Below are 22,086 nucleotides of genomic sequence, written 5' to 3'. Positions count from 1 at the left end.
GGAGACATAGGAGTAGACAGGCATGGCAATTCTGAAATCCCACTGGGAAAATATTTTGAGGGCTTCCTGATCTGGAATAGGAATTATTCATTATTCTCTGATTCTGGACCCTGTGAGTAGCTCTCCTTAGCTCTTGGTTTAGCATCCCAGCTAATATGGAGATTGAGGAACAAGTCTCTTTGGGGAATGAGCTTCTCCCTCAACCCAATCTATCAAAGATGATTGGAAGTACCCAAGCCATTGAAGTCTTAAACTGTTACTGTTCCTGTTAGTCTAGGCTCATAGTTCCTCTGGAAACAAAATACTCTTTGAAAAACTCACTGTGTTTCTCTTTGAATGCAGGCAGCAATATTTGCCAAAAGCTATACCACATTCATTTTGGAAAACTAGTTCTCATGACCATGCCTCTTTCCTCTTTCTCCTTTCCTATCAGCTTTGATGGGAAGACCACCTCCTTAGAATCCTTTCCCTAAATCTTATCCAGCTAAAAGGTTTTACTAGGCACTATACTTTTTTTCCTAAACATTTTTTAGTTATAGAGGGACACAATATATTTATTTATTTATTTATTTATTTATTCGTTTTTATGTGGTGTTGAGGATCAAACCCAAGTGCTCTACCACTGAGCCACAACTCCAGCCCAACACTATATTCTGAATTTTACATTTTCCCTGAAGTACTTTAATCCATTCAAGGTAAACAATGAATATTATGCCCATACTTTTAATTCAATCCTAGTCTCAAGGCTGAATTTTATAGGACCCTCAATATTCAAAGGCTTTCTCAGTTTTCTCTCTTGTGTCTTCTCTGAGTCAAAAACCGTTACCTCTTCAAAATCCTAAGTGCTGGGTGTGGTGGTGCATGCCTGTAATCCCAGCAGCTCGGGAGGCTGAGGCAGAAAGATTGCATTCAAAGCCAGCCTCAGCAATTTAGCAAGGTGTTAAACAACTCAGTGAGACCCTATCTCTAATAAAATACAAAATAGGGCTGGGGATGTGGCTCAGTGGTAGAGTGGCCCTGAGTTCAATCCCTGGTACACAAAAGAAAAAAAATCCCTAAATCCTTTAATTTTGGGTTATTCTGTTTTCTTTCACTCCTGCTTAAAAGCAGGGCAATTGTTTCTGAACTAATGTCTTGAAATACCTTAATAAATATCAACCAAAATATGTTATTAGTGTTCTGTTTTCTTTCTTCTTCTTCCCCAGCATTGAAATTCATTGTTTATGATCCACTTCCCAAGTTATCACAGAACATAGTTTCACCAAATATTTTTCTACTGCATAACATGAACCACTATCTTTCTAGTCACCAATACCAATCTTTTTACTACAAACACACCTAAGCCAATACCTTGGATATTAGATTTTGTTGTTTGCTTTTTTCCCAAAGTAAACCAAAGTTTTTTGTTGATGTTGGTGGTAGGGTTTTCTTCTTTCTTTCTTTCTTTCTTTTATACTATGGGCTAGTTGATGCTATAGTAATTAATAATCCACACTCCTTATTAGATTAACTCAACCCAAGTTCTCACTAATTCAAAATCTGCTACAGATACGTCAATATTCCAAATAATATTTCCCATTTATCAGCACAGTACACAAGGATTTCTTAAGCCTTAGGCACCTTTGTATCAATACATGCTCTCAGAATCACCTCAACAGGGAGAAATAAAATGAAAAATCAGAGAACAAAACACTGGTTCTTATGGCTAGGGCTGTAGCTCAGTGGCAGAGTGCCTGCCTAGCATGTGTGAGGCACTGGGTTTGATCCTTAGCACCATATAAAAATACACAAATAAAATAAAGGCATTCTGTTTATTAAAAAAAATACTGGCTCTTAAATTTTCCAACCTAGACATGACCTACATTACACTTCTACTTGCATTTCAGTGATCAAATTAAGTTTCATAACATTCCTAAAATAAAGGGGATGAGGTAGAGCAATCTATCCATTCTCTTAGAAGGGGAAGAGCACTAGAAATATTGGAAGGAAGAGTTACTATATGCCCCTCTTCTACTTGTAGGATCTTCTCTTCATCTTTGGTGTTCTGCAGTTTCAATACACTATGCCTGTTTCTTTTTCTTTTTTATTTTTACCTAAGTTAGTATTTTTTTCTTTATCTTATATCTATAAACTCATATCATTCATCACTTATAGATAATTCTCAACCATTACCTCTTCAAATGTTTCTCTCCTTGATTTGCCATTCTGTCTAAATCAATGTTAAAAGGTAATCTGTTCACCCTCCATATCTCTTAACCTCTCTTTATATTTTCCGTTCCTTATCAAGACTCTCACATGCAGTTTGTTATTCCTTATGACTCTCACTTATATTGGTTTATTTGTATGTGTCATTTTTGTTGAGAATTCATATTTTATTGAAATTAGTATGTGTGAAACCTAAGAGTTGTAATACTTTCTGCCTGAAAGGACTTGCATTCATCTCTACCAAGAACATCAATTCTGAGATGATTATTTGCCTTCAGGGTTGTGACTTAATGCAGCAATCTCAGGTTCATCATGATTGAAGTTATGTGACCAGTAGCATAACCAACTTCCTGTCTAGAGGAATGGGCAGAGGAAAAGGACCTGGAAGATAATCCATTTCACATAAAATGTCCTACAATAAAATACATCACTGCTTCTCACAATCAATTAGCTAGAACTTATGCAAAAGACAATATCTAGTTGTAGAGGAGGCTGGGAAAGGTGAGGGTAGGGGTTATTGCTAAAATAAAGAAAATAATAGACACTGGCAACAATTAGCAGTCTCTGCTACAACAGGAAAACTGTCTCCAGGGACTGGTTACAAGCTCTTTTTTACCACAAGGCCTTTTTTTTACAAGCTCTTTTTTCGGTGCAAGGCCATCAGGAGTCATGTCTGTAGGATAGAGTCCTCCCTACTGCATAGCTCCAGGGCCCATAAGGAGGTTCTTCCCAGAGACTAGGCCTTCTTCCTCTAGGAGGCCCTACAACACACATCAAAGATGAGAATGCATCCACAGCCTGTAGTGAGTGTAGTTCTTATTGCAAATTTTTGAAATGTTTATAATTTTGCTTTTTAAATTATTTGGTAAGGAGTGGTTCATTTAATTTATGTTGGGCTAAGGTTTCTTAAAAATGAATGGATTTAAAATAATGCTGCAAGTTATAGATATTTAATTAACATTTTTATGCATGTTTTACCTTTTTTGGGGGGGGCAGATATTAGGGATTGAACTCAGGGCCACTCGACCACTGAGTCACATCCGCAGTACTACTTTGTATTTTATTTAGAGACAGGGTCTCAGTTGCTTAGCACCTCAATTTTGCTGAGGCTTTTGCTCTAGATCCTCCTGCTTCAAATTCCTGAGCCACTGGGATTGCAGGCGTATACCACTGTGCCCAGCTGTTTTACCATTTTTAATTGTAATGTTTTTCAGTACTTATTTTTGTAGGCCCTTGAAAGCTCCCATTCCCTGGATTCTATGCCTAAACTGCCTAGTGGATAGGATAATCCACAGGCCAGGTATGAAGGATCATGCTGCAGACCAACCTGCAGGTAGAACTCTCTGGGGAATGGATTCAGCTAGCAGCTTGCTATGGAATCTGGGGACTGAGGAGTAGACAGATTCTGGGGTCCTGGGGATGCAGAGAATGACTAGTACTAATAAATTTAATAAGGATAAAACATAGCAGAAAGTTGAGTACTGGGGCCAACCTGGGAATAGGTGGGGAGGGTCTTATCTCAAGATTTAAAACTGATGATCATCCTTTAAATACAAACTTCCTTGGCTTGTCTGATACCACATCTGGCTGCTGAGATGGGGAGCATGAGAGGAATATGTTAAGGGGACCTGAAGATGGCTAGTGTATTGGGGGACACTGAGACATCTAAGTGGGGGTACCCAATGAACTATATAGTACCATGTGTGGATCTGGAGTGCAGAAGAGTGAGTCCATGACTTTCATCAGGTTCTTCAAGACAACTAAACATTGTCATGTTTAATTGTAAGTAATAGAAACCAATTCCAACTTATATAGTGAATTTATTAAAAGGTAGTTCATTGAATCACTAGGAGGACTGGAGGATTAAGATCAGTGCTACTACGCAGCCAGGAACAATTCTTGAAATCATGTGCAGAATTGGTCTGCTGAAAGAAATATCACTGCCATCAGACACCAGGTGCTTCAACTTGTGCTGCCGCACCTGCTGACATGGAAACCCCACCTCCCCACAACCATGACTGCCACCAGAGAGAAGTCTCTGTGCTTTGTGTTGAGTTGTTTTAAATCACTACCACTAGACCTGTACCCTGGCTTCAAGGCATACTGGGAAATCAAGGATCTAGTATATTTAACTTCTGTAGTAAGGAGTAAGCTATGCATCCAAGACTCCTGAGGTAGGGAATTCATTAAATATAGAAAAGGGGTTCAGATTTCATGTAGTCCTAACAAATATTCCTTATATTCATTACAAATTGACACTCCACTCTCTGAAAATCATTAGAAATCTCTAGTGCAGAGTGAGCAGACAGGATAGCAAGGGATACGAAACATCACCATACAAAGGATCTTCTTGAAGTATTCAGCACCTGGGCATGGTACGCATTCCTAAGATGTCATTTCCCTAACTCCACCCCAGACTTGTTGCCTGCATTTTGAGGAACAGGCTGTATTCATTCAATAAGAAGCAGAGAGCTTCATTCTTCCCTCAGAGAAAGGCTTCCCCCCGTTTCTTAATGATGTTGGGAGTCAGGATCAAAAAGGCCATGCAGCAGGTTCCACAAGCTTTACTGAAAAACACTCTGGGACACAATTGCTGGTAAAGAAAAGTGCTATTTTTATTTGTTATTGAATGTGTAGGTCCTTTTAAAATGTTACACTTCCCCTTACAATATTTCTCCCTCATGCCCCTAGCCATTCTGGCTCCAATGGCCACTTCTACCAAAGGCCTAGAAGGAACTCATCCTAGATACCCAAGAAGAGTACAGCTTAAGGAATGGGCATATGGCTCAAGAAGCAGCACCAACTAATGAGGACTTTCCTCAAAGCAGCTCAATTTGGCCTGTGAATCCTTTTCCCTGCCCTGGTCAGGACTCCCCTAGCTATGTCCCAACCCCAGAGTCCCTCTGTCCCTGTGTGGCCTGAATAGTCACTGAGATCACTGTTCTGAGTCACTTCCACCCCAACTTTATAGATAAGATCACACAGTCTATAATTGGCAAAGCCAAAATTGAGATGTTCCAATGCTCAGATCAGATTTCTGCTTCACTTCCTTACCTCTAAGAAAGCAATCAAAATCTGCTTCTAGCTCCAGGAATATCTGGAGCAACAGGTGGTGATGGTCAACAACAGGGAAGAAAGATATAGCTAGAGGGCATCACACTGACTCCAGCTAAGCTCAGGCAAGTGATGGACTCCAGTACTTCCCCATTTCTCTCCATCAGAATGTTACCAGCAGCAGACACCCACACCTGCCAGAATTTTGCTCCTAGTTACAGAACTGAACCTCACATGGAAACCTATTTCACTGATCTTGGTATTGACTGTGGCAGTTTCTCCTTGGTATCAACTGCCCACCAGCCTGGTGATACAGTTTAGCCAGTTTGGATGTTGCAAAATCCAATCCATACTCTTAGGCTGATTGAGAAGGGGCCTCTTAGCAAACACAGCTAAAATCTATTTCCGAGCTGTAATGGGAGAGACAGAGGGAAAGACTCACAGATGTTGCCCTCCTGGCAGGAGCTCAGAAGCATGCTTAGCATGATGAGAGCAGAGTCCAGGAGAAGGTAGAGACTCAAAGAAAACAGACAGCTGTGATTCTTCCTGCCTAACTATCTCCTGAAGAGGAGAAACTGCAGACAGCCATAAATATATCTCCCTGCCTAGATTTCAAGGAAGACTCAGCCTGTGTGGTTGGGAAGAATAAGGATAATCTATAGACTAGGGGTATCATAAAAGCCAAGTGAAGGGGGTGTTTCACAGAGGAGTGGTGGATGGGGTGAAATGCTGTGGAGAGTTCAAGGCAGTTGAGGACTAAAATGTGTTTATTTGATTTGGCAACTAGATGGTCACTGGGACATTTATGAAAAACTGTAGCGGGCTAAAGAGAAACAAAAGGATCAACAAAAGACTTGGCTTTTTTTTTTTTTTTTTGTACTGGGGATTGAACCCAGGGGTACTTACCACTGAGATACATCCCCAGCCTCTTTTGTTTTTTTATTTTGAGACAGGGTTTTATGAAGTTTCTAAGTCTGGCCTTAAACTTGAATCATCTTGAATTGCTGGGATTAAAGGAGTAAAATAAATATATATATATATACACACACAGACACACATACACATACATATATCATATATATATTTTTAAACAAAATTATCTTTCCAAGTTGCTGAGCTTATAGGAGTACCAAATAAAAAAATTATGTGTGTGTGTATGTCTGTGTGTATTTTTTAAACAAGCTTAGCTAATAAGGGAAGAGTGCAAAGGACAACAAATCCTAAACATTTTTATTAATCGTGTGAGAACTTTGGTTGCTTGCAGAGTACTTGGAGGTAACCAAAGGAGAGGGAGACAGAAGACCCCAGGAAGTGGGAGCAGCAGTGAGGGAGCAAAGCCTTGAAGGGATATAATAGGATTTTTTAAATAGAAAACTAGGAGGAAGAGGGAAGGAAATGAGGAGAGGTACCAACAGAGGTCAATAGAAGGGAGAGAGAAAAGTGGACAAGGAAGTTCTTGCTTTGATCTCACTTCTGTGAAGCAGACACTGAGGTCAGTCATTTTGCTGAGAGCTAACACAAAGGGCATGGATAGGAAAGAAGAGTAATGACAAGTTAATGAATTTCCAATAAATACTGGGCCTGTCAATTATGAGTGTGTCGCATTTAGCAGCCAGGAAAAAGGAGAAGAAAATAGCCTGATGCAGAAAATGGAGGAGGGTTGATAGGTCCAGCAAAAGTTGGAGGGGATGAGAAAATTTAGGATGCTGATAAAAATATCAGCGTATGATGAGCCCTGGATTCAGGCTGAAGAGAGGAAGAAATCCCAGAGAAGGCTAAAAGTCTGGGAGAAGAGAGAAAGCTGAGGTCATGAAATCAACTAAAGGAGCAGGAAATTTCAGCAGCAAGATCAGGGGAGTAAGAGAAGAGGAAGCATAATCTAGAAGGAGCAAAGGCTTATATAGGAGTTCAATAGGTAAACTCATGGAGTGAGAGAGGGAGTAGAGCAAAGCCCAAAAGGAGCCTCGATCTTAGGAGCCAGGCAAAGACAGGAAACCAGAATCCATCTAATTGATGACAGGGCTGACATGGAACAGAGCCTAAGAAGGGTCTGGTGGCTGCCCTCCACAAGGGGGTACCTGAGGCAGGCAGGGTGTGTAGGCAACAATTTCGAATTCAGAAAGGGGGGCTAGGGTTGTGGCTCAGTGGTAGAATGCATGCCTTGCATGTGTGAGGCACTGGGTTCGATTCCCATCACCACATATAAATAAATGAATAAAAAAAAGGTCTATCAACAACTAAAAAAAATTTTTTTAAAGAATTCAAAATGGGTCAATCTACCCATGTTCTACAGAAGAATGCTTTACAAATTCATTTTGCACCAATTTTTGCACTAAAATCTCCTTTGTATAAACTAAAACCAGTCTACTATTCCACTTCTTGGCAAAGCCAAGAACCAATTTCTCTTCTAGGATTCCAAGGTGTACCATGAGAACCCAGAACTAACTATATTTGCAATGCCCAGCTTTGTCAAGGGTCAAAGAGCTTGACTGAATTCAAAATGGGGCCATTATGGGAATAAGTCAATGTAGGATCAGCATGTTAGCAAAAAGCCTCTGAAGGCAGTTTCTTGGTGAGTAGGATTTTTTTTTTTTAATTTATAAAAAGTCATGTTCTGGGGCTGGAGTTGTATGTCAGTGGTAGAGCACTTGCTTCACAATTGTGAGGTACTAGGTTTGATCCTAGCACCACATAAAAACAAATAAAGACATTGAGTCCATATACAAAAAAAAAATTTTTTTAAAGTCATGTTCTGCCAGGTGCAGTGGCACACATCTGTAATTCCAGTAGCTCGGGAGACTGAGGCAGGAGGACCACAAATTCAAAGCCAGCCTCAGCAACTTAACAAGGCCCTAAAGCAACTTAGTGAGACCCTGTCTCTATAAATAAAACATATTTTTAAAAATTGCTGGGGATGAGGCTTCATGGTTAAGCGCCCTGGGTTCAATCCCTGGTACAAAAAATAAAAATAAAAAATAAGACAAAACTATGACTCAGAAAGTTGGTACTGCAAGGAAAATCCAGGGATAGGATAATGCCAGGGGTAACCACTGTAGGGAAGGTATGATGGACCAGGGCCTCACACCATTTCGAAAAAGAACACCCTACTTCTCACCCATTCCTGCTCAGGACCTAATGGGAACCTCTTAGCATGCAGGGTCTCTATGGAAGGAAATATGACACTCTCCACTACATTACTAAGATCTCCTGACCTAGCAACTGATCCTTGATAGGCCACATCCAAGCTGGGAGCTTTATTGATAGAAGGGAAAGTGAGTTTTTAACCAAACATTTATGCTTCAAGTTTGTGGTCTCCAACTGATCCTGGGGAGTGATCTCAATCAGGTTTAAGCCTGTCACATCTCTCACTGGCTTTCCAATGCCCAAATATCATGAAGTTCTCTCAGGACCAGTGGGGAATGTGGGTCACACGAAGGTAAGGTGGACAAGGACAGGAATTACTAAGGCAAATATAGAAGGGACCTTGCCAAGCCAGCTAAATAGAGAAAAAGATTCAAAAATTGAGAGGGAAATTGCCAGAGCCCAAAGTAGAAAGCCATGTCGCCCCCAAAATCAAGACCTAAATTCAAAGATCGCCTGCCTACTAGTGTACTAAAGACTTGGTTGACACAAACTAGGAAGCAGGATTATGGCAGCCCACCTACTTAGGAGGGAATGGCATACTCTGCTGAAAGAATGGCAAGTCAATGGGCAAAGGTGCCGTGAAGTGAAAACAATATCTCAGCCTGGGTGGAGAAGTAAATGACTAGTACATACCATCAATTCACAAAGAGAGAAGAAATGTTTCTGATTTTTTTAAAAAAATGCTTATTATCAAAGTCCTACAAACAAGAATTTCCTTAAACAGCATCTGTTAGTAAAAACAGAGCCACAACTTGAACCTCCCCTGAAAGCAGCCATACAATTATAGGGCCAGAGAGAGCTGCCTCAGGGCCAGGCCAACAATATCAACCAAGTTCCTACTTGGGAGGAAGCCTGATCCACAGTTTTATGCAACTTCCTCATGAACACCCTATATGAACCATGAAGATCCATTTGAGACACAGCCTGGAGCTCCTGTTCACATGGTGTCCAGAATGCTTCCTTCAGCATTCTAGGAGAACTAAGGTCCTGAAGTTGTTTTAGGGTCACCAAAGGACCCTGGCTTCTCACCTCTCAAATTTCTTCTCCTCCACCCTTGACAGAACTTCCTCCAGGAATTCCTGGGTCTATCTCCTGATGGTCCCATGGCCTTTTCCAACTTTCAACATAAAAGGATATGGTGGAGTGTTTTTCTGGGCTATGGACAGTCTGGAGGCAAGCTAGTTAGGAGACTCACTTCTGATCTTTGGCTCTGTGAATATGGAGAGGTGGGGAACTAGGAGAGGCCAGGAGGAGAGAACAGGAAGAGAGCCCTGGCAGAGTAAGCTGAGTGTGGTCATTCTCCTTGCCCAGGGAACTCTGTATCTGAAGCAAACAGCAGCTGCCTCACAGCTTTCTGATGCAGAACTCAAGACCCAGATGTCTGAATGGAGATGACAAAGGAGTAGCTACTGACAAGCACGATGATCACTTCTAGGAAGTCAGGTTCTGACACCAAGGAAGTGCTATTAGCACAAAGTAAGCAGCACAAAGGGCAGACTCCAAAGTTGGCATCTTGATGCAAGTGAAATCTGAGCCAGATCTAAGATATCTTTGCACAGCCACCCAGCTCAGGCAAGAATGCCATACCATCCAGAGCATCTTCACAGCAGCCACCTAAGTCAACTTCAGGAAAAGGGGTATGAAAAATAAATACCCTGAAAACCGTTAGAACCTACATAGGCACCAATTGAGATCTGTGGCCTCTAGATGCCTCCTTGTTCTGCCTATGACAGGCGCCTCTGTCCTGACAGGACAAGCAATGGTAAACAGTGACAATCTTTGGCTATGCTGGGCCAGGGATCATAGACCTGCCATGTGTCCAAACTTCTTCCCTTCTTTTACCTACTTTCTGAGCCAGGAGGAGATAATATACTCTGCTCCTGAGCCCTGGACACTGAAAGGTGAGGAAGGTCTGCTTTCCTCAGTGGAGAGAATCACCAAGGAATTTAGGTCCTTCTGAGCCTGACCAGGCATGGTCTTGTCAAGGTGACCCATACATCTGATTACTCCAGAAACAAGGAACACCTCTCCCTCTTTCCTCTTTATTACTGAATCTTCTCTGTAGTGGATGTGCTATGGCTCCCAAATAAATGCTGTAAATGCAAATGACAAGGAAGAGCACTACACAGCTCAACAAGACTCATCTCACATCCACATTCTGAAGAGTAAGCTGAAGGATGGGGAGGAATAGTCAAAAGGACAGGACACCAGCCACCAGAGTGCTCGGTCTCTTCCAGCTCTCACACCTGTGAGATGCTGTTGGCCAGGCGGAACGACATTCTCTTTGCTTTTTCATTCTCCTGAGAGAAAAAATAAATATATTTGGAATTAGAATAGCCATATGTAGGATTTACTAACATGAAAAGGCCACATGTTAAGACTCAGATTCTCTAGAGTCAAAGTGTCTATCCTAGGAATGCAACAGCAAAACTTATTGAAGCCGCTATACCTAATATGCTAAGTACCATAAATAACCAGGGATGGTTAGTCAGCTCCTGGCACACTGCGTAAACATTACATTTCTGAGGAATTTAATAGCAATGACTTGAAATTTCAGGCCCACACAGGTGGGACCAGAGACGTTCTCTCTGCTGTAAGCAAAACCTCTCCTTCCTTCTACACACTAAGAGGCTGAAAAAGATCCCTGCTTTTCTCCCTCAAACCCAAAGTAAAGATCAGGCACTGAAACTAGATACTTCTCTTCTTATTGTCATCACAGTGTAGTATAACCAGCATTGAGCTTGGAGTCAAGATAGCTCATTGCTCCCCCAGTTCTGCTGCTAATTTTCTGGGTAACACTGGGTAGGCACATGCATCTCTCTAAACATCAAGCCTCACTAGTAACTGGAGTTAATGAGCCCCACACTGCCCTGCCTCCCTTATATTATAAGGGGTTTGAAGTGAGGGTTCATTTTCACCACTATCTCTTGTGCTACCCAAGCAGCTTCACTTTAGCTTGCTCTATACCTGTTGTTCAGCTACCCCTTGCCTGCCCAATCACCCACCCACGTACATGCCTGCCAGCTGGCAGTAAAGCTTTACCATATGTCTCCGCCGCCTCTTGGGTTGGATGCCTTCCTGAACACAGGGGGGCCACGGGAAGCCCTGAGGGGTAGAACATCCACTCTCACTAGACACCTCCTCGGAGTCTGAGTCTTGCTGCCTTGGCTGGGCAAACTGTTTCTCTGGGTAGATCTCCTTCAACCATCCCTCAAAGAATACTTCCAGGCAGCGGCCAGCCTCTGCAACCTCTGAGTCAGGCTGATGGGGAAAAGAGCAGTGGTGGTTGGCCTGTTTCTACCAGCCCAACTCTTCCAGGCCCCTCCCTCAAGAGCAATACAGAGAGCATAAAGCCTATCTGGCCTATTCTGGGATCGCATCCTGGGTTGTCTGGAACTGAGCATTTTCTCCTAAGACTCAGGATAACCAATTTGGTACAACTCTTAAAGTAGAAGCGACATTAACAGGTACCCACAAGTGGCCAGTTACTAACACCTCTCTATCTTCCTCCTGAGTCCATGCTGAGGGTTGAGTGTGGGATAGAGCTTTAAAACTCACCACAGTAGACCTCAGGACTCCTCTTAGGTCTTCCTGGCAGCTCCAAACCAAACCTGATCCCCATACCCCAACCCTCACTTCAGCCATTATAAACTTTGGTCACTGGGTAATAGAAAAGATGAAAAATGGAAAAGACATACATAATTAAATTTAGCACAGTTCCAGAACATGAGGCGCACGTCTGATACCACCTCCTCTGGGGTGGTATAATGAGCTGGGTCCTTCTTTTGAAGCTTCCTCCGGATGATTGACAGGTCCATGGGCCTCTTGATAATCTGATAATAATGTCGCGCCTTGGGAAGGAGAGAAGAGGAAAAGAAGAAAAGAAAGAAGAGAAGAGGTACAGATAAGAGAAGAGGCAGAGAATGAGTTGGAATATAAGTGAAAGAATAGAAGAAAGATGAGAAACAGCAGGAATAAAATCATGGAGAAGATAAAAAAAAGAAATAGGAGGAATGTATCACTTGCCAAGTCAAGTCTGATGCAGCAGCAGTTGTGGCAAGCTGGAGAGTAAAGACTGGACTGGCCATGGCCCCCAGGGTCCCCGGGACCATCCACAAATTAATACTGTCACTATTCCAATGGTTGAATCCTGAGCCTCCTGGGTACACCACCATGATCCTGCCCCATGGTTGAATCCTGAGCCCCCTGGGTACACCATCATGATCCTGCCCCATGGCCTAGGCCCTCTGAGCAGAAATGACAGTAGCAAGCAGAAACAGTAAGGTTTTCCTTACCAAGGGGCTGACAGGTTCATGGAAGGGCAGACTGAGGCTATTGCAGCACAAGGACAATACCAGCTTCTCACATTTCTGCAGAAATCATAATTGGCAACAGTGTCACTTTGTTCTGGCCCATTTCAAAAATCAAATCAAACATGAGAAAACTAACAACTCTCTGGCTTTGTACCACAGGTTTCCAATCATAATACTAAGGCACAGTTCAGACTCCCAAGCCAGAGGAAAGCTTTCAGGAGAATGAAAACCACACAAATTCCCATTGGCCAAGTTATCATCAGCCACAGTCCAAAAGAAAGGTACCCAGAAGCAGGTCTCACCCTTCTGAAAGACCTCAGCCCCTTTTAGGCACAGAGTGCTTTTCCAAGCAGAAAACCTTGTTTCTAGAGACCTTTCCCTACCTTCTGGTCGCATGTGCTCAGGCCAGGAAGTACCCGCACTCCAAGCTGGCTATAGCGAGCATTCTCACAGTCATATTCCATCTCGGGCTGCGTCAAGCTGCAACACAAGGTACACACCCACTCTCCCCTGCATAGATAGGTGAGGCCATGTTAAGCTTCAGCAAATTGCCCAGAGCACCCTTCCCTCTCCCTCTCCTTCAAGACAAGCATCGAGGCAACAGTGTGGGAAACTGAGTCTGTAGCTCTTCACTTGAGGCAATGGCTTCCTAGCAATGAGCTTGAAAGAAATTCAGTAACTCAGGATTTAGTGAATCCAGAAAAAATATTTAGGAAGAAGGCAGGGAAGAAGTACAGAGACAAGTCTTTGCATAGGAAGAAGCTGAGAACAGAGGCAGAAGGAAAGTCAACCAAATTTCCAACATCTACCTGTCTGAGTGCAGAAGGCACATATAGGGCCCACTAACTCACAGACCTGCATTTCATGTAGGCCCAGAAGAGGGGAGTAGGCCCACCCTGGGAAGTTCTGTGGGACTGACCTAGAATAATAATATAATAATAGAAGATAACCCTGGTAGCCAGGCGATGGCACTGGATTGGTATGACTCACCCTGGGAAGCTGAGCAAGGCTGGCACATGGCAGGAAAGGTGAAACACTTTGGGGCAGCGGTCACAGCACAGCAACTCTCCACCATTGAGACACACAGCACAGAAGTCCTCATTCTCTATCGGGACTGGGGGACCCTTCTTGGCTCCAGGAATTCGAGAAATGAGTCTGTGTTCTTCAGGATTTGTACTTTCCACCTCTGGTGGCTGCTGCCCAGCCAGGGAAGTGACAGTGACCTTTCTTCCCCCCAGACCTGGGGCCTGGATGGCATCAGGCAGGCTGTCCTGGCTAACCTTGGGGAAGAAGTGAGTCTGAGTAGTCAGAGAACAGTACTAACAAGATGTGGAGGGACACAGTGGGAGGGACTGACAAGCCCTGAGCACTTAATATAAGAATCATTTCTTCCAGAACTGCAAGCTAGCCAAGTCCCACAAGTGCTGGGACAGCTTACTCCTGCTATGAACCTCAGAGACCCCTTACAGCAGAGGACAAAGTCTAGCCAAGCTACACCCTCACTCAGAGACTCAGGAGAGGCCCCCGAGCCAGAATTCTAGCTGCAGCAGAGAGAAAGGAGAGACTCCTGGACTGGGCCAAGGTTTAAGGTCAAAACATAGTAAAGTGGTACCTTAATGGACATGCTGGAGGACTCAGTGCCACATTCAATAACCAGCAAGAAGCTCCCATCCTGATCATTTTTCTGAGGCTTCAGCTTGAATACAGGCATCTCTCCCGAGGAAGCAGCACAGATCTTGAGTCGCTCCAGTCGCACATAGGGAATCTTGGGCTCAGTGTTGAAAGCTCTGTGGCAAAAGAGATATCCTGGGTATCAGCAAGAGCCTCCTCTGATCCCAACCTCTAAGTCAGGCTCATCTGTGATCCCACAACTGAGTAACTACTCAAGATCTCCTCAGTCCAACCCCCTGAGGTCCACATCTTGCCAGCTCTGCCTGGCCAGACCCTGTCAGACACTGGGAAGCCCTTTGTGTAGTCCCTGTCAAAGAAGGAAGCTCCACAAAGAGCAAGGACTACACACAGAGTGCATGCCTCCTGGGGCAGGAGCCAGGACACCCTCCCACAATCATCCCAGACATCCAACGATACACACCCCACTTGAGGGCCTGGGGGTCAAAGAAGACAGAAGCAGGAAAGTTTCTGCTTCTAGTGAAGTCAGGAAGGATGCTTACTTCTTGTACAGGACATAAAGTTGTTTGGAGTTGGAGGCAGGGGTTGACCAAGAGTCTGTTACCTGATGCTCTGATTCTCTTTTTTATCCAGCTCTAAGGGTCTTTGTTCAAAATTCTGATATTCTAAAGCAAAAGACAAATAAATACCTGTGATGATATACTCTGTCACCTGCACCTTCCACTCATATCTGTTATTCACATGTCTGGCCACACACATCACATAATTGTTCCCCTACACTGTAATGATTCATAATGGTGGCAATCCCACCATGGATATCCTTCCTGGAGGCCACCTTCTTTCAAGGATGAGCACAGATAATGCTCAGAGGCTGCCCACAGGTGAGTGTTGGGTCAGGCACTGAGGGGCCAGCTTCTCACCTTTGAAATGAGCTCACAAATCACTTGTTTCCAGTACTCTGGTAACACTTGCTCTGAGAAGTCATTCTGTTCTTCCTTTTCAGTCAAGGGCTGGGATTCCAGAACTGCCTGAGAATCCAGCTCACACTCTGTGAGCTAGAGGCTTCAGGGAGCCCTCTCCTGTATAGCACAGTCTTTATGGATGGACAGGGAGCAGTGGAGGCAAATAGAGGGAACTAGCACTTGTTGAAAGCACCCAGTGAGCACTGGGCACTGTCCTAGGCACTTTACATGGGCAAGCAGGATCCATAAGAATAAATCCAACTACATAAAATGCAGGGTTACATTATTGGGTATAATAAGAGCCAATAATTTTTTGGTTGGCCTTTCAATGTGAAAAAAAAGGGGAAAATATTTCTTTCATTGTCTGTGATTAAATCTATACAAAATAGAGTGATCATTACAAATTAAGCATACATTGTACTTTGAACTAAGAAAGTCCCAAGTTATCAATGGTACTCAATTCCAGACTTTCTTACCAGCAGAAATAAACAAATCACCTTCCACAGAAGAAACAAATCTTAGCCTAGCCCAGTTTGAGAAGAGCCAATCTCCAATGTTCCAAAATCTCTTTTCTATGTGGAACAACACAAATTCACAGTATGTCTGGATACAAGGAAAATTCTTGCTACTACAGAGTAAGTTGTCAAGTTAGTTCTCTGCAGTTATTTGTCCTAGTAGCCTATGAAGTCAGTATGATTAGTTCCATTTACAGAGAAAGAAATCAGTTCTGGGATATTAGGTATATCACTCAAAATCAAATAAAAAACACAGTGCTGGTATTCTAACTTAGGTATGTCCAACTCTAAAGTCAGATGTGCTTTTTTACCTATAATATTTTTCCCAGACTAGCCACCTTGAGGTGAGTTCTTCCAGTCTCCCTCTACATGCAACCCAGACCCCAGGACTTTTTGCAGGGGGAATGTTACAAGAAAGCTGGCCACATGGATCAGCCTGACCACAGTGAGGAAAGCAGAACAGAGGAACTCGCTTCTGGAGAGGTACATTTAGCCTCAGAGAGAAGCAGCACTCCTCAAGCTTAGAGCCTATCTGCTGCCCTGTACTTCACCTAAACGTGCTTAGTCCATCTGCACAAGTCTATGGTCAACATGAAGGCAGGCTTCTTACTTGAGTCTCACCTTGTGGGTTCCCGTACTGCTGTAGAGCTTTAGATGTGTTGATCACCGGTGCCAGGGGAGGTCTTTTCACAGAGAGATTAATTGGCTCCTCTAATTCTGAGGTAATAGCCAAGTCTTTGGGCACATCCAGCCCAGGGGCCATGGGGCCTTGTCCCACTGAGTCAGTAAAGTGAGAGGAATCCTCACTTTCCATCTTCCAAAAAAGAAAAGACAAAAAGAATCAAAGAATTTTTGCCATCAGTGGTCCCAGAGCTATTAAGCTAAAGCCAGGATAAGACCTTCAGTGGCCAAGTTTTTACTCAGTGACAAGCAGAAGAGGTTAATTGACATTTCCCTATGACTTACCTTACATAGGGCATTTCTCAGGGAGGGGTCAACTCCATCCTTGGGGCATAGGCTCTCTACGGCTCGGCCAGGATCAGGACTGGAAGTGGATCCAGTTTCCAGCTGCATGTCAGAAACCAGGGGCATGCTCTTCAAAGGACAAGTCACTAGACTTGGCACAGCTTGGGTGTGAGCAGACAGTAGGCTGGGCCTGGCCTGAGAATGGTCACTTGCTAGACTTATGATGGCTGGGGAGGTCTCATTCATCATGTTGGGCATGGACTGGAATGTGCCATGCACAAGGCTTGGTATGACCTGTAGATGACTGGCTGTCGGGCTGGGCATGGTATGATTTTGAACACTCGTCAGGCTGGACACAGCTTGTGGGGGGCCACTCAGCAGACTGGGTATCGCCTGAGGAGGGCCAGGTGTCAGGCTTCTCACACTCTGAACCTGTGGTTCTAGGGTCCTTGCCAGCTTGGTAGATGACAACTCCATCTCCAAAGTGTTGGAAAAGCCCATGATGCTCACCGAGGTGGAGTTCTATAGGAACAGAGACAAAGGGTAGTCAGGCTGTTAGCTGAGAATGGCAGGAGGGAGAGGGGAGATCCAGCCCACAAGAGCTCCCATGCTCAGATTCCTCTCTGGCCTCTAAGCCTAAGAGAGATGGGGAACTTGGGCAGCACATGAATTTCTATTCAAATCCTTGACACCAAGGAAGTTCTTAGGCTATGACACAGAGAGGGAGGCACAGGCTGAGGACACTGGTATTGGGTGGAGGTAGGGAACAGACAGTGAGAAAGAGAAAGCCTACCATTTGACCTAAGGTAGACACATACACACACACACACACACACACACAATCAATCAATCAATCAATCAATCAATTAACCACCTCTCCCACCTTCACTTCTGTGCTTAAGCAAAGAGTCAGTCAGCAAGACTGCCCTCTAATTTCACATTCCCCTCTTACTATACCACTGGTGATTTCTTTTCCTTTCAAGGTGTTCTAAAGTTTAGTTTCTGGCATAAAAGTGATGGGAGGTTAAGACGGCTCAAATTCTGATCTGCCTCAGAACTTCTTTTTTGAGAGGATGCCAACGCTGAGGGAGTCCCAATCAGCCTGGAGAACATGGGTAAACTCCAGGGCCTCTTCTATGCTTTTTCAAATCAACTCCAAGTACCACCAGCATTTGATAAAAGCTTTAACTAAGATATCTGAAGGTCTTTTCTAGCCCTAATATACCTGCCAAAGACATTCCAAGTCAAAGAAAGGGAACTTGTGAGCAACTAACTTAAGATGATCCTAGACATTTTTGCCATCAGCAATCCCAGAGTCATTAAGCTAAGGCCTTCAGTAGCCAATCTTTTGCCCAGTGAAAAGCAAAGGAAGTTGACTGACATTCCCCCAAATTGAGGGAATGTAAATCACTGAATGAAGCAATAATGTTCCAGCTCCAAAAGTTCTTTTCTTATATAAAACTACTGAATGACCCAAGGAGAAGAGAACTAAAGGGTTGATGAAAAGAAATAAAAAATATATAGACTGCTGCATTTGAATCTATTTAGCTTTTCTGATTAAATAAACATTTGATGCAGGAGAGAGACTAGTCTAAATCTAACCTTCATGAATTTATAAGTTCTGTTTTTTTAATGCTAAATAAATAGCAATTTAACTATTTAAAATATTAAAGGGAAAACAAGGAATAAGCATCTCTAAGCTTCTAAAATCAGCTTTCCAAGTCTGTCATTCTTTTCCCCATATATGAAAAATTCAAATTTCCTTAGGAAAATAAACACTTTGAATACATTCTCAAGTTTCAATATAAATTCAATAAAACCACTTCATAGTGAAGAAAGACTGTCCTCATCTCAGTGAATGTCACTCCTAGTCACCCAGCTCTGCAAGTCAGATCCCAGGTGGGAGGTATCAATGGTATACCCCTCCTCCCTCACCCAAGCTAAAAGCAGGCCCATCAGTTCTGCCTTAAATATCTCTCAGATATACTTACTAATTCCTCTCTCTACTCATGGTTCACTAGCCTCACCTACTTTCATAGCTCCCTAGGCAACAGGCATGGCCTCGTCAGTAAAGAAATACTTTAAAACATGCATATGATCATCATTCCTTTTCATAAAACCCTGCAGTGCATTCTACTCTTCTTAGAATGAATATAAAAATGCTTAACAGTTTCCCAAGGGTCTATGTTCTGACATTCTCCTTTACAGTCACAGCCCATACTACAACCCACTCCCCATTCTCTGAGCTCCAGACGTTATCTTCAGACATTATCTTCAATTCCTGTATCATTCAAGCACCCCCAGCCCTCGCCCACTCTAGAAAGACTGCTTCCTTTGTGAATATTCTCCCACCCCTGTACCCTGTTCCACAATCATGTAGAACTCAGCTCAGTTGCCAGTATTGCAACAAAGCCTTCTTTCATTCTCAAGTCCAGACCAGGCCACCCTACACACCTTTTATGTTCTCATAATGCCTTGTCCTTGTACTTTTAGTCTTATATCCCAATTTGTGATAGCATTTAATTAATTTGATTCCCATTGCCAAACAGTGAACTCTATTAGGGCATGAATTTTGTCTGTTTTGTATTTCTAAAGCCAAGAGCAGTGCCTGAATGAAAAAATGAATTAATGTGCTACACCTAAAATTTCATAGCACTACATGACTGTTTATTCTAAATCTTAACCAAATGAACAGCAGCTTTATTCTACTAACAACTGAATCTGAGTTTCCCTTAAATAATTACTTTTTTGTATTGCTAAAATTTATAGCAAATATTATATGCAAGGCAATTTGCTAAGTGTTTTACATATATTATCTCATTTTATCCTCACAAAAATCATTTAAGAGTTGTTGTGAAGGTTAAAGAAATAACCCATTTAAACATTTAGAACAAATGAGAAAGCCATTAGTTTCTAGCTTCAGCTCCTTAAGCTGGGATTGTGCCTAGTTTCCCAATTTGGTTTATGCATTCTAGCACACTGTAGATACTCAATAAACACCAGCTGTTTCTACCATTTCTCCTGTTATTGTTATTATTTTTTGTTGTAGCCTTAGTTTTACATGAGAAAATTAGAGTCAGAAAGGCAACTTAGGGTTTTTTATGTTTTTATAAAACATAATTTTGTAATTTTCATTTATTTGTGAAATAGGATATATTAAAATAAAATTGAGCTTGGGCATGGTGGCACCTGCCTGTAATCCAAATGTCTTGGGAGGTGAGGCAGGAGGATCACAAGTTCAAAGCCAGTCTCAGCAAATTCGTGAGGCCCTAAGAAACTTAGCAAGATGCTGTCTCAAAATAAAATATAATAAAAGGTTTGGTGATGTGGCTCAATGTTTAAGTGTGCCTGGGTTCAATCCCCAGTACCAAAAACATAAAATAAAATAAAGTTGATTTTTATATTAATCTCATCCAGAGATCTTGCTAAAGTCACTCTGGAATTTTATTTTGGATTTTCTGTGTGCATAAATAAGGTAATCTATGAAGAGTGAATTTTAATTTTCTTTCTTACTTTACTCCTCGTGGATGAATACAAGTAGTGATGTCATCGTACTTGCATTTCTGATTGCAGAGGATCCTTTCAATATTTCACCAAGTATACTAAGTTTTCATAGCTTTAGAATCCAGACCTCTGGTACCAAAGCCACACTCTTAATTTTGGCCTTGCTCTCTCTACCCATCTCTGGGCTGACTCCCCTTCACTCTCTCTCTCTCACTTTTCTATTCTTCAATTTCTTTATCCTTCCCTATCCTCCTTGCCCTCTCTCATGGCCTTTCCTTTAATTTTCTGTTTTTCTTTCTTATTATCATCTCTTTCTGTTTTCTCCCTGCCCCTGTCCTTTATTTAACAGCATTAGTAAAATTTATACTTCTGATTCTTGATTCTGAATTTCAAAAGCAGATGAGTTAAATATCTTTTCTCTCTCCAAAGAAAATTTTGCTTTTTATATGTTCCTTGATAATTCAATAATCTTATATAAAAGGGCTTCAATTTGTTCTACAATGTAAGTCCCAAGGGAAAAAAATGATTAGAGAGGTAAGAGGAATGCACAAACCAAATTGGGAAACTAGGCACAAAGCCCAGCTTTATCTTAAGGGGCTAAAGCTAGAAACCAATGGCTTCCTCAATATACCCAGGACTGCATCCCTTGGTGTCCTCTAGTTGTCCTGGCTACACACTATGATAGCTTTCTAACAACTTACATATCCTCATCTGTAGACACAAATACCCAGTGTTATTGCATTCCCTTTTGTATATACAACAGTCCAATCCTTTGAACTGGATTTTTTTTACCTTTTCCCCTCTTGACATGTATTTATAATGCAGTTCTGGCATTCATTTCATCTACCATGCTGGACATTGAGAATTAAATTGATAGCTCTCAATGAGATCCTTGCTGCTAAGCATTAAGAATATCAAAATCCATTGAGACCATCCAACTAATAATGGTAGGATGCTGTATGTCACAGATATGCACACAAGATAAAATCCCCAAGGGCAAAATTTGCCAGAGAAAAGATAGAGATCACATTTGTTGGATATCAACCTCCTATGCTAATTGCTTATAAGATGTGAGTTAATCAAAGGATAGGGCAGAGGAAGACATGTAGACTGAGTCATGAAAGAATTCTAAAGTGAACTTGCTGGATCTGCTCCCATAATACCCAGAAGACAGTATGCAGTAGGTTATGTGTCCTAAGATACCACAGACTAGAGTGGTCTCTTTCATCTTCATGTCTTTAGCCAAATTCAAGGAGGCCAATGCTATAAGGAAGTAAGCTAAAGCTCTGGTAACAAGAACCTGGGGGAACTTCCATCAAAGAAGAAACCCAGGGAAAGTGCTTTGAGGAAACCAGTCCCAACCCCATTTCTATAGGCTACACAAACACAATAGCACTTCTGGAACCTATATATGCTGTGTACTAGTTATTTTGATACTTCATCTGACTCTCTGGAAGGAAGAGCTACAAAATATTAAATCAAAAATTACTTATTTCATGTACAGGAAGAAAAGAGTAGAGTTGAAAGCCTCCATGCTACTCTGCTATTGGTGCTACAGGATGAGTGCAGGCAAGGGGAGGGCCAACTTTCAAGGCAAGGAATGAGCCTGAGTCTCTAGGGCCAGGAAGGAAAGAAAGGGCTTCTCGAGAGCATACTAGGGCTAGAGAAGGGATTGGGAAAGTGGCTGTATTGCCTCACATACAGAAGCCACCCATCTGCCAGTGTAGATGATAGTGTCAACTATCTCCAGCACCCAGAATTGTACAGAGGACAAATGAGAGAAGGCAAAAGTGC

General features: G+C 42.5%; 1 protein-coding gene across 1 annotated transcript in view; it reads right to left on the bottom strand.

The window, feature by feature from the left end:
* Nucleotides 1–4,795: 4,795 nt before the first annotated feature.
* The window catches only part of Trim66 (tripartite motif containing 66), a 42,531-nt gene continuing 25,240 nt past the window's right edge, over nt 4,796–22,086 (bottom strand). The window contains exons 11-20 of the mRNA XM_058576888.1: nt 16,789–17,310; nt 16,444–16,636; nt 14,950–15,010; nt 14,329–14,503; nt 13,707–13,996; nt 13,100–13,226; nt 12,699–12,773; nt 12,102–12,254; nt 11,446–11,664; nt 4,796–10,703 (exon numbers count right to left, since the gene is read on the bottom strand). Of these exons, the coding sequence (XP_058432871.1) occupies nt 10,644–10,703; nt 11,446–11,664; nt 12,102–12,254; nt 12,699–12,773; nt 13,100–13,226; nt 13,707–13,996; nt 14,329–14,503; nt 14,950–15,010; nt 16,444–16,636; nt 16,789–17,310 (1,875 nt within the window). The 3' untranslated portion in view covers nt 4,796–10,643. The remainder of the gene's footprint in view (nt 10,704–11,445; nt 11,665–12,101; nt 12,255–12,698; nt 12,774–13,099; nt 13,227–13,706; nt 13,997–14,328; nt 14,504–14,949; nt 15,011–16,443; nt 16,637–16,788; nt 17,311–22,086) is intronic.

This window comes from Marmota monax, unplaced genomic scaffold, assembly GCF_021218885.2.
Source record: "Marmota monax isolate L192 unplaced genomic scaffold, Marmota_monax_Labrador192_F-V1.1 WCK01_AAM20220418_F8-fsc00061, whole genome shotgun sequence".
Lineage (NCBI taxonomy): Eukaryota > Metazoa > Chordata > Mammalia > Rodentia > Sciuridae > Marmota > Marmota monax.
The sequence above is the reverse complement of the archived record's forward strand: the minus strand, read 5'-3'. Positions and strand labels throughout refer to the sequence as shown.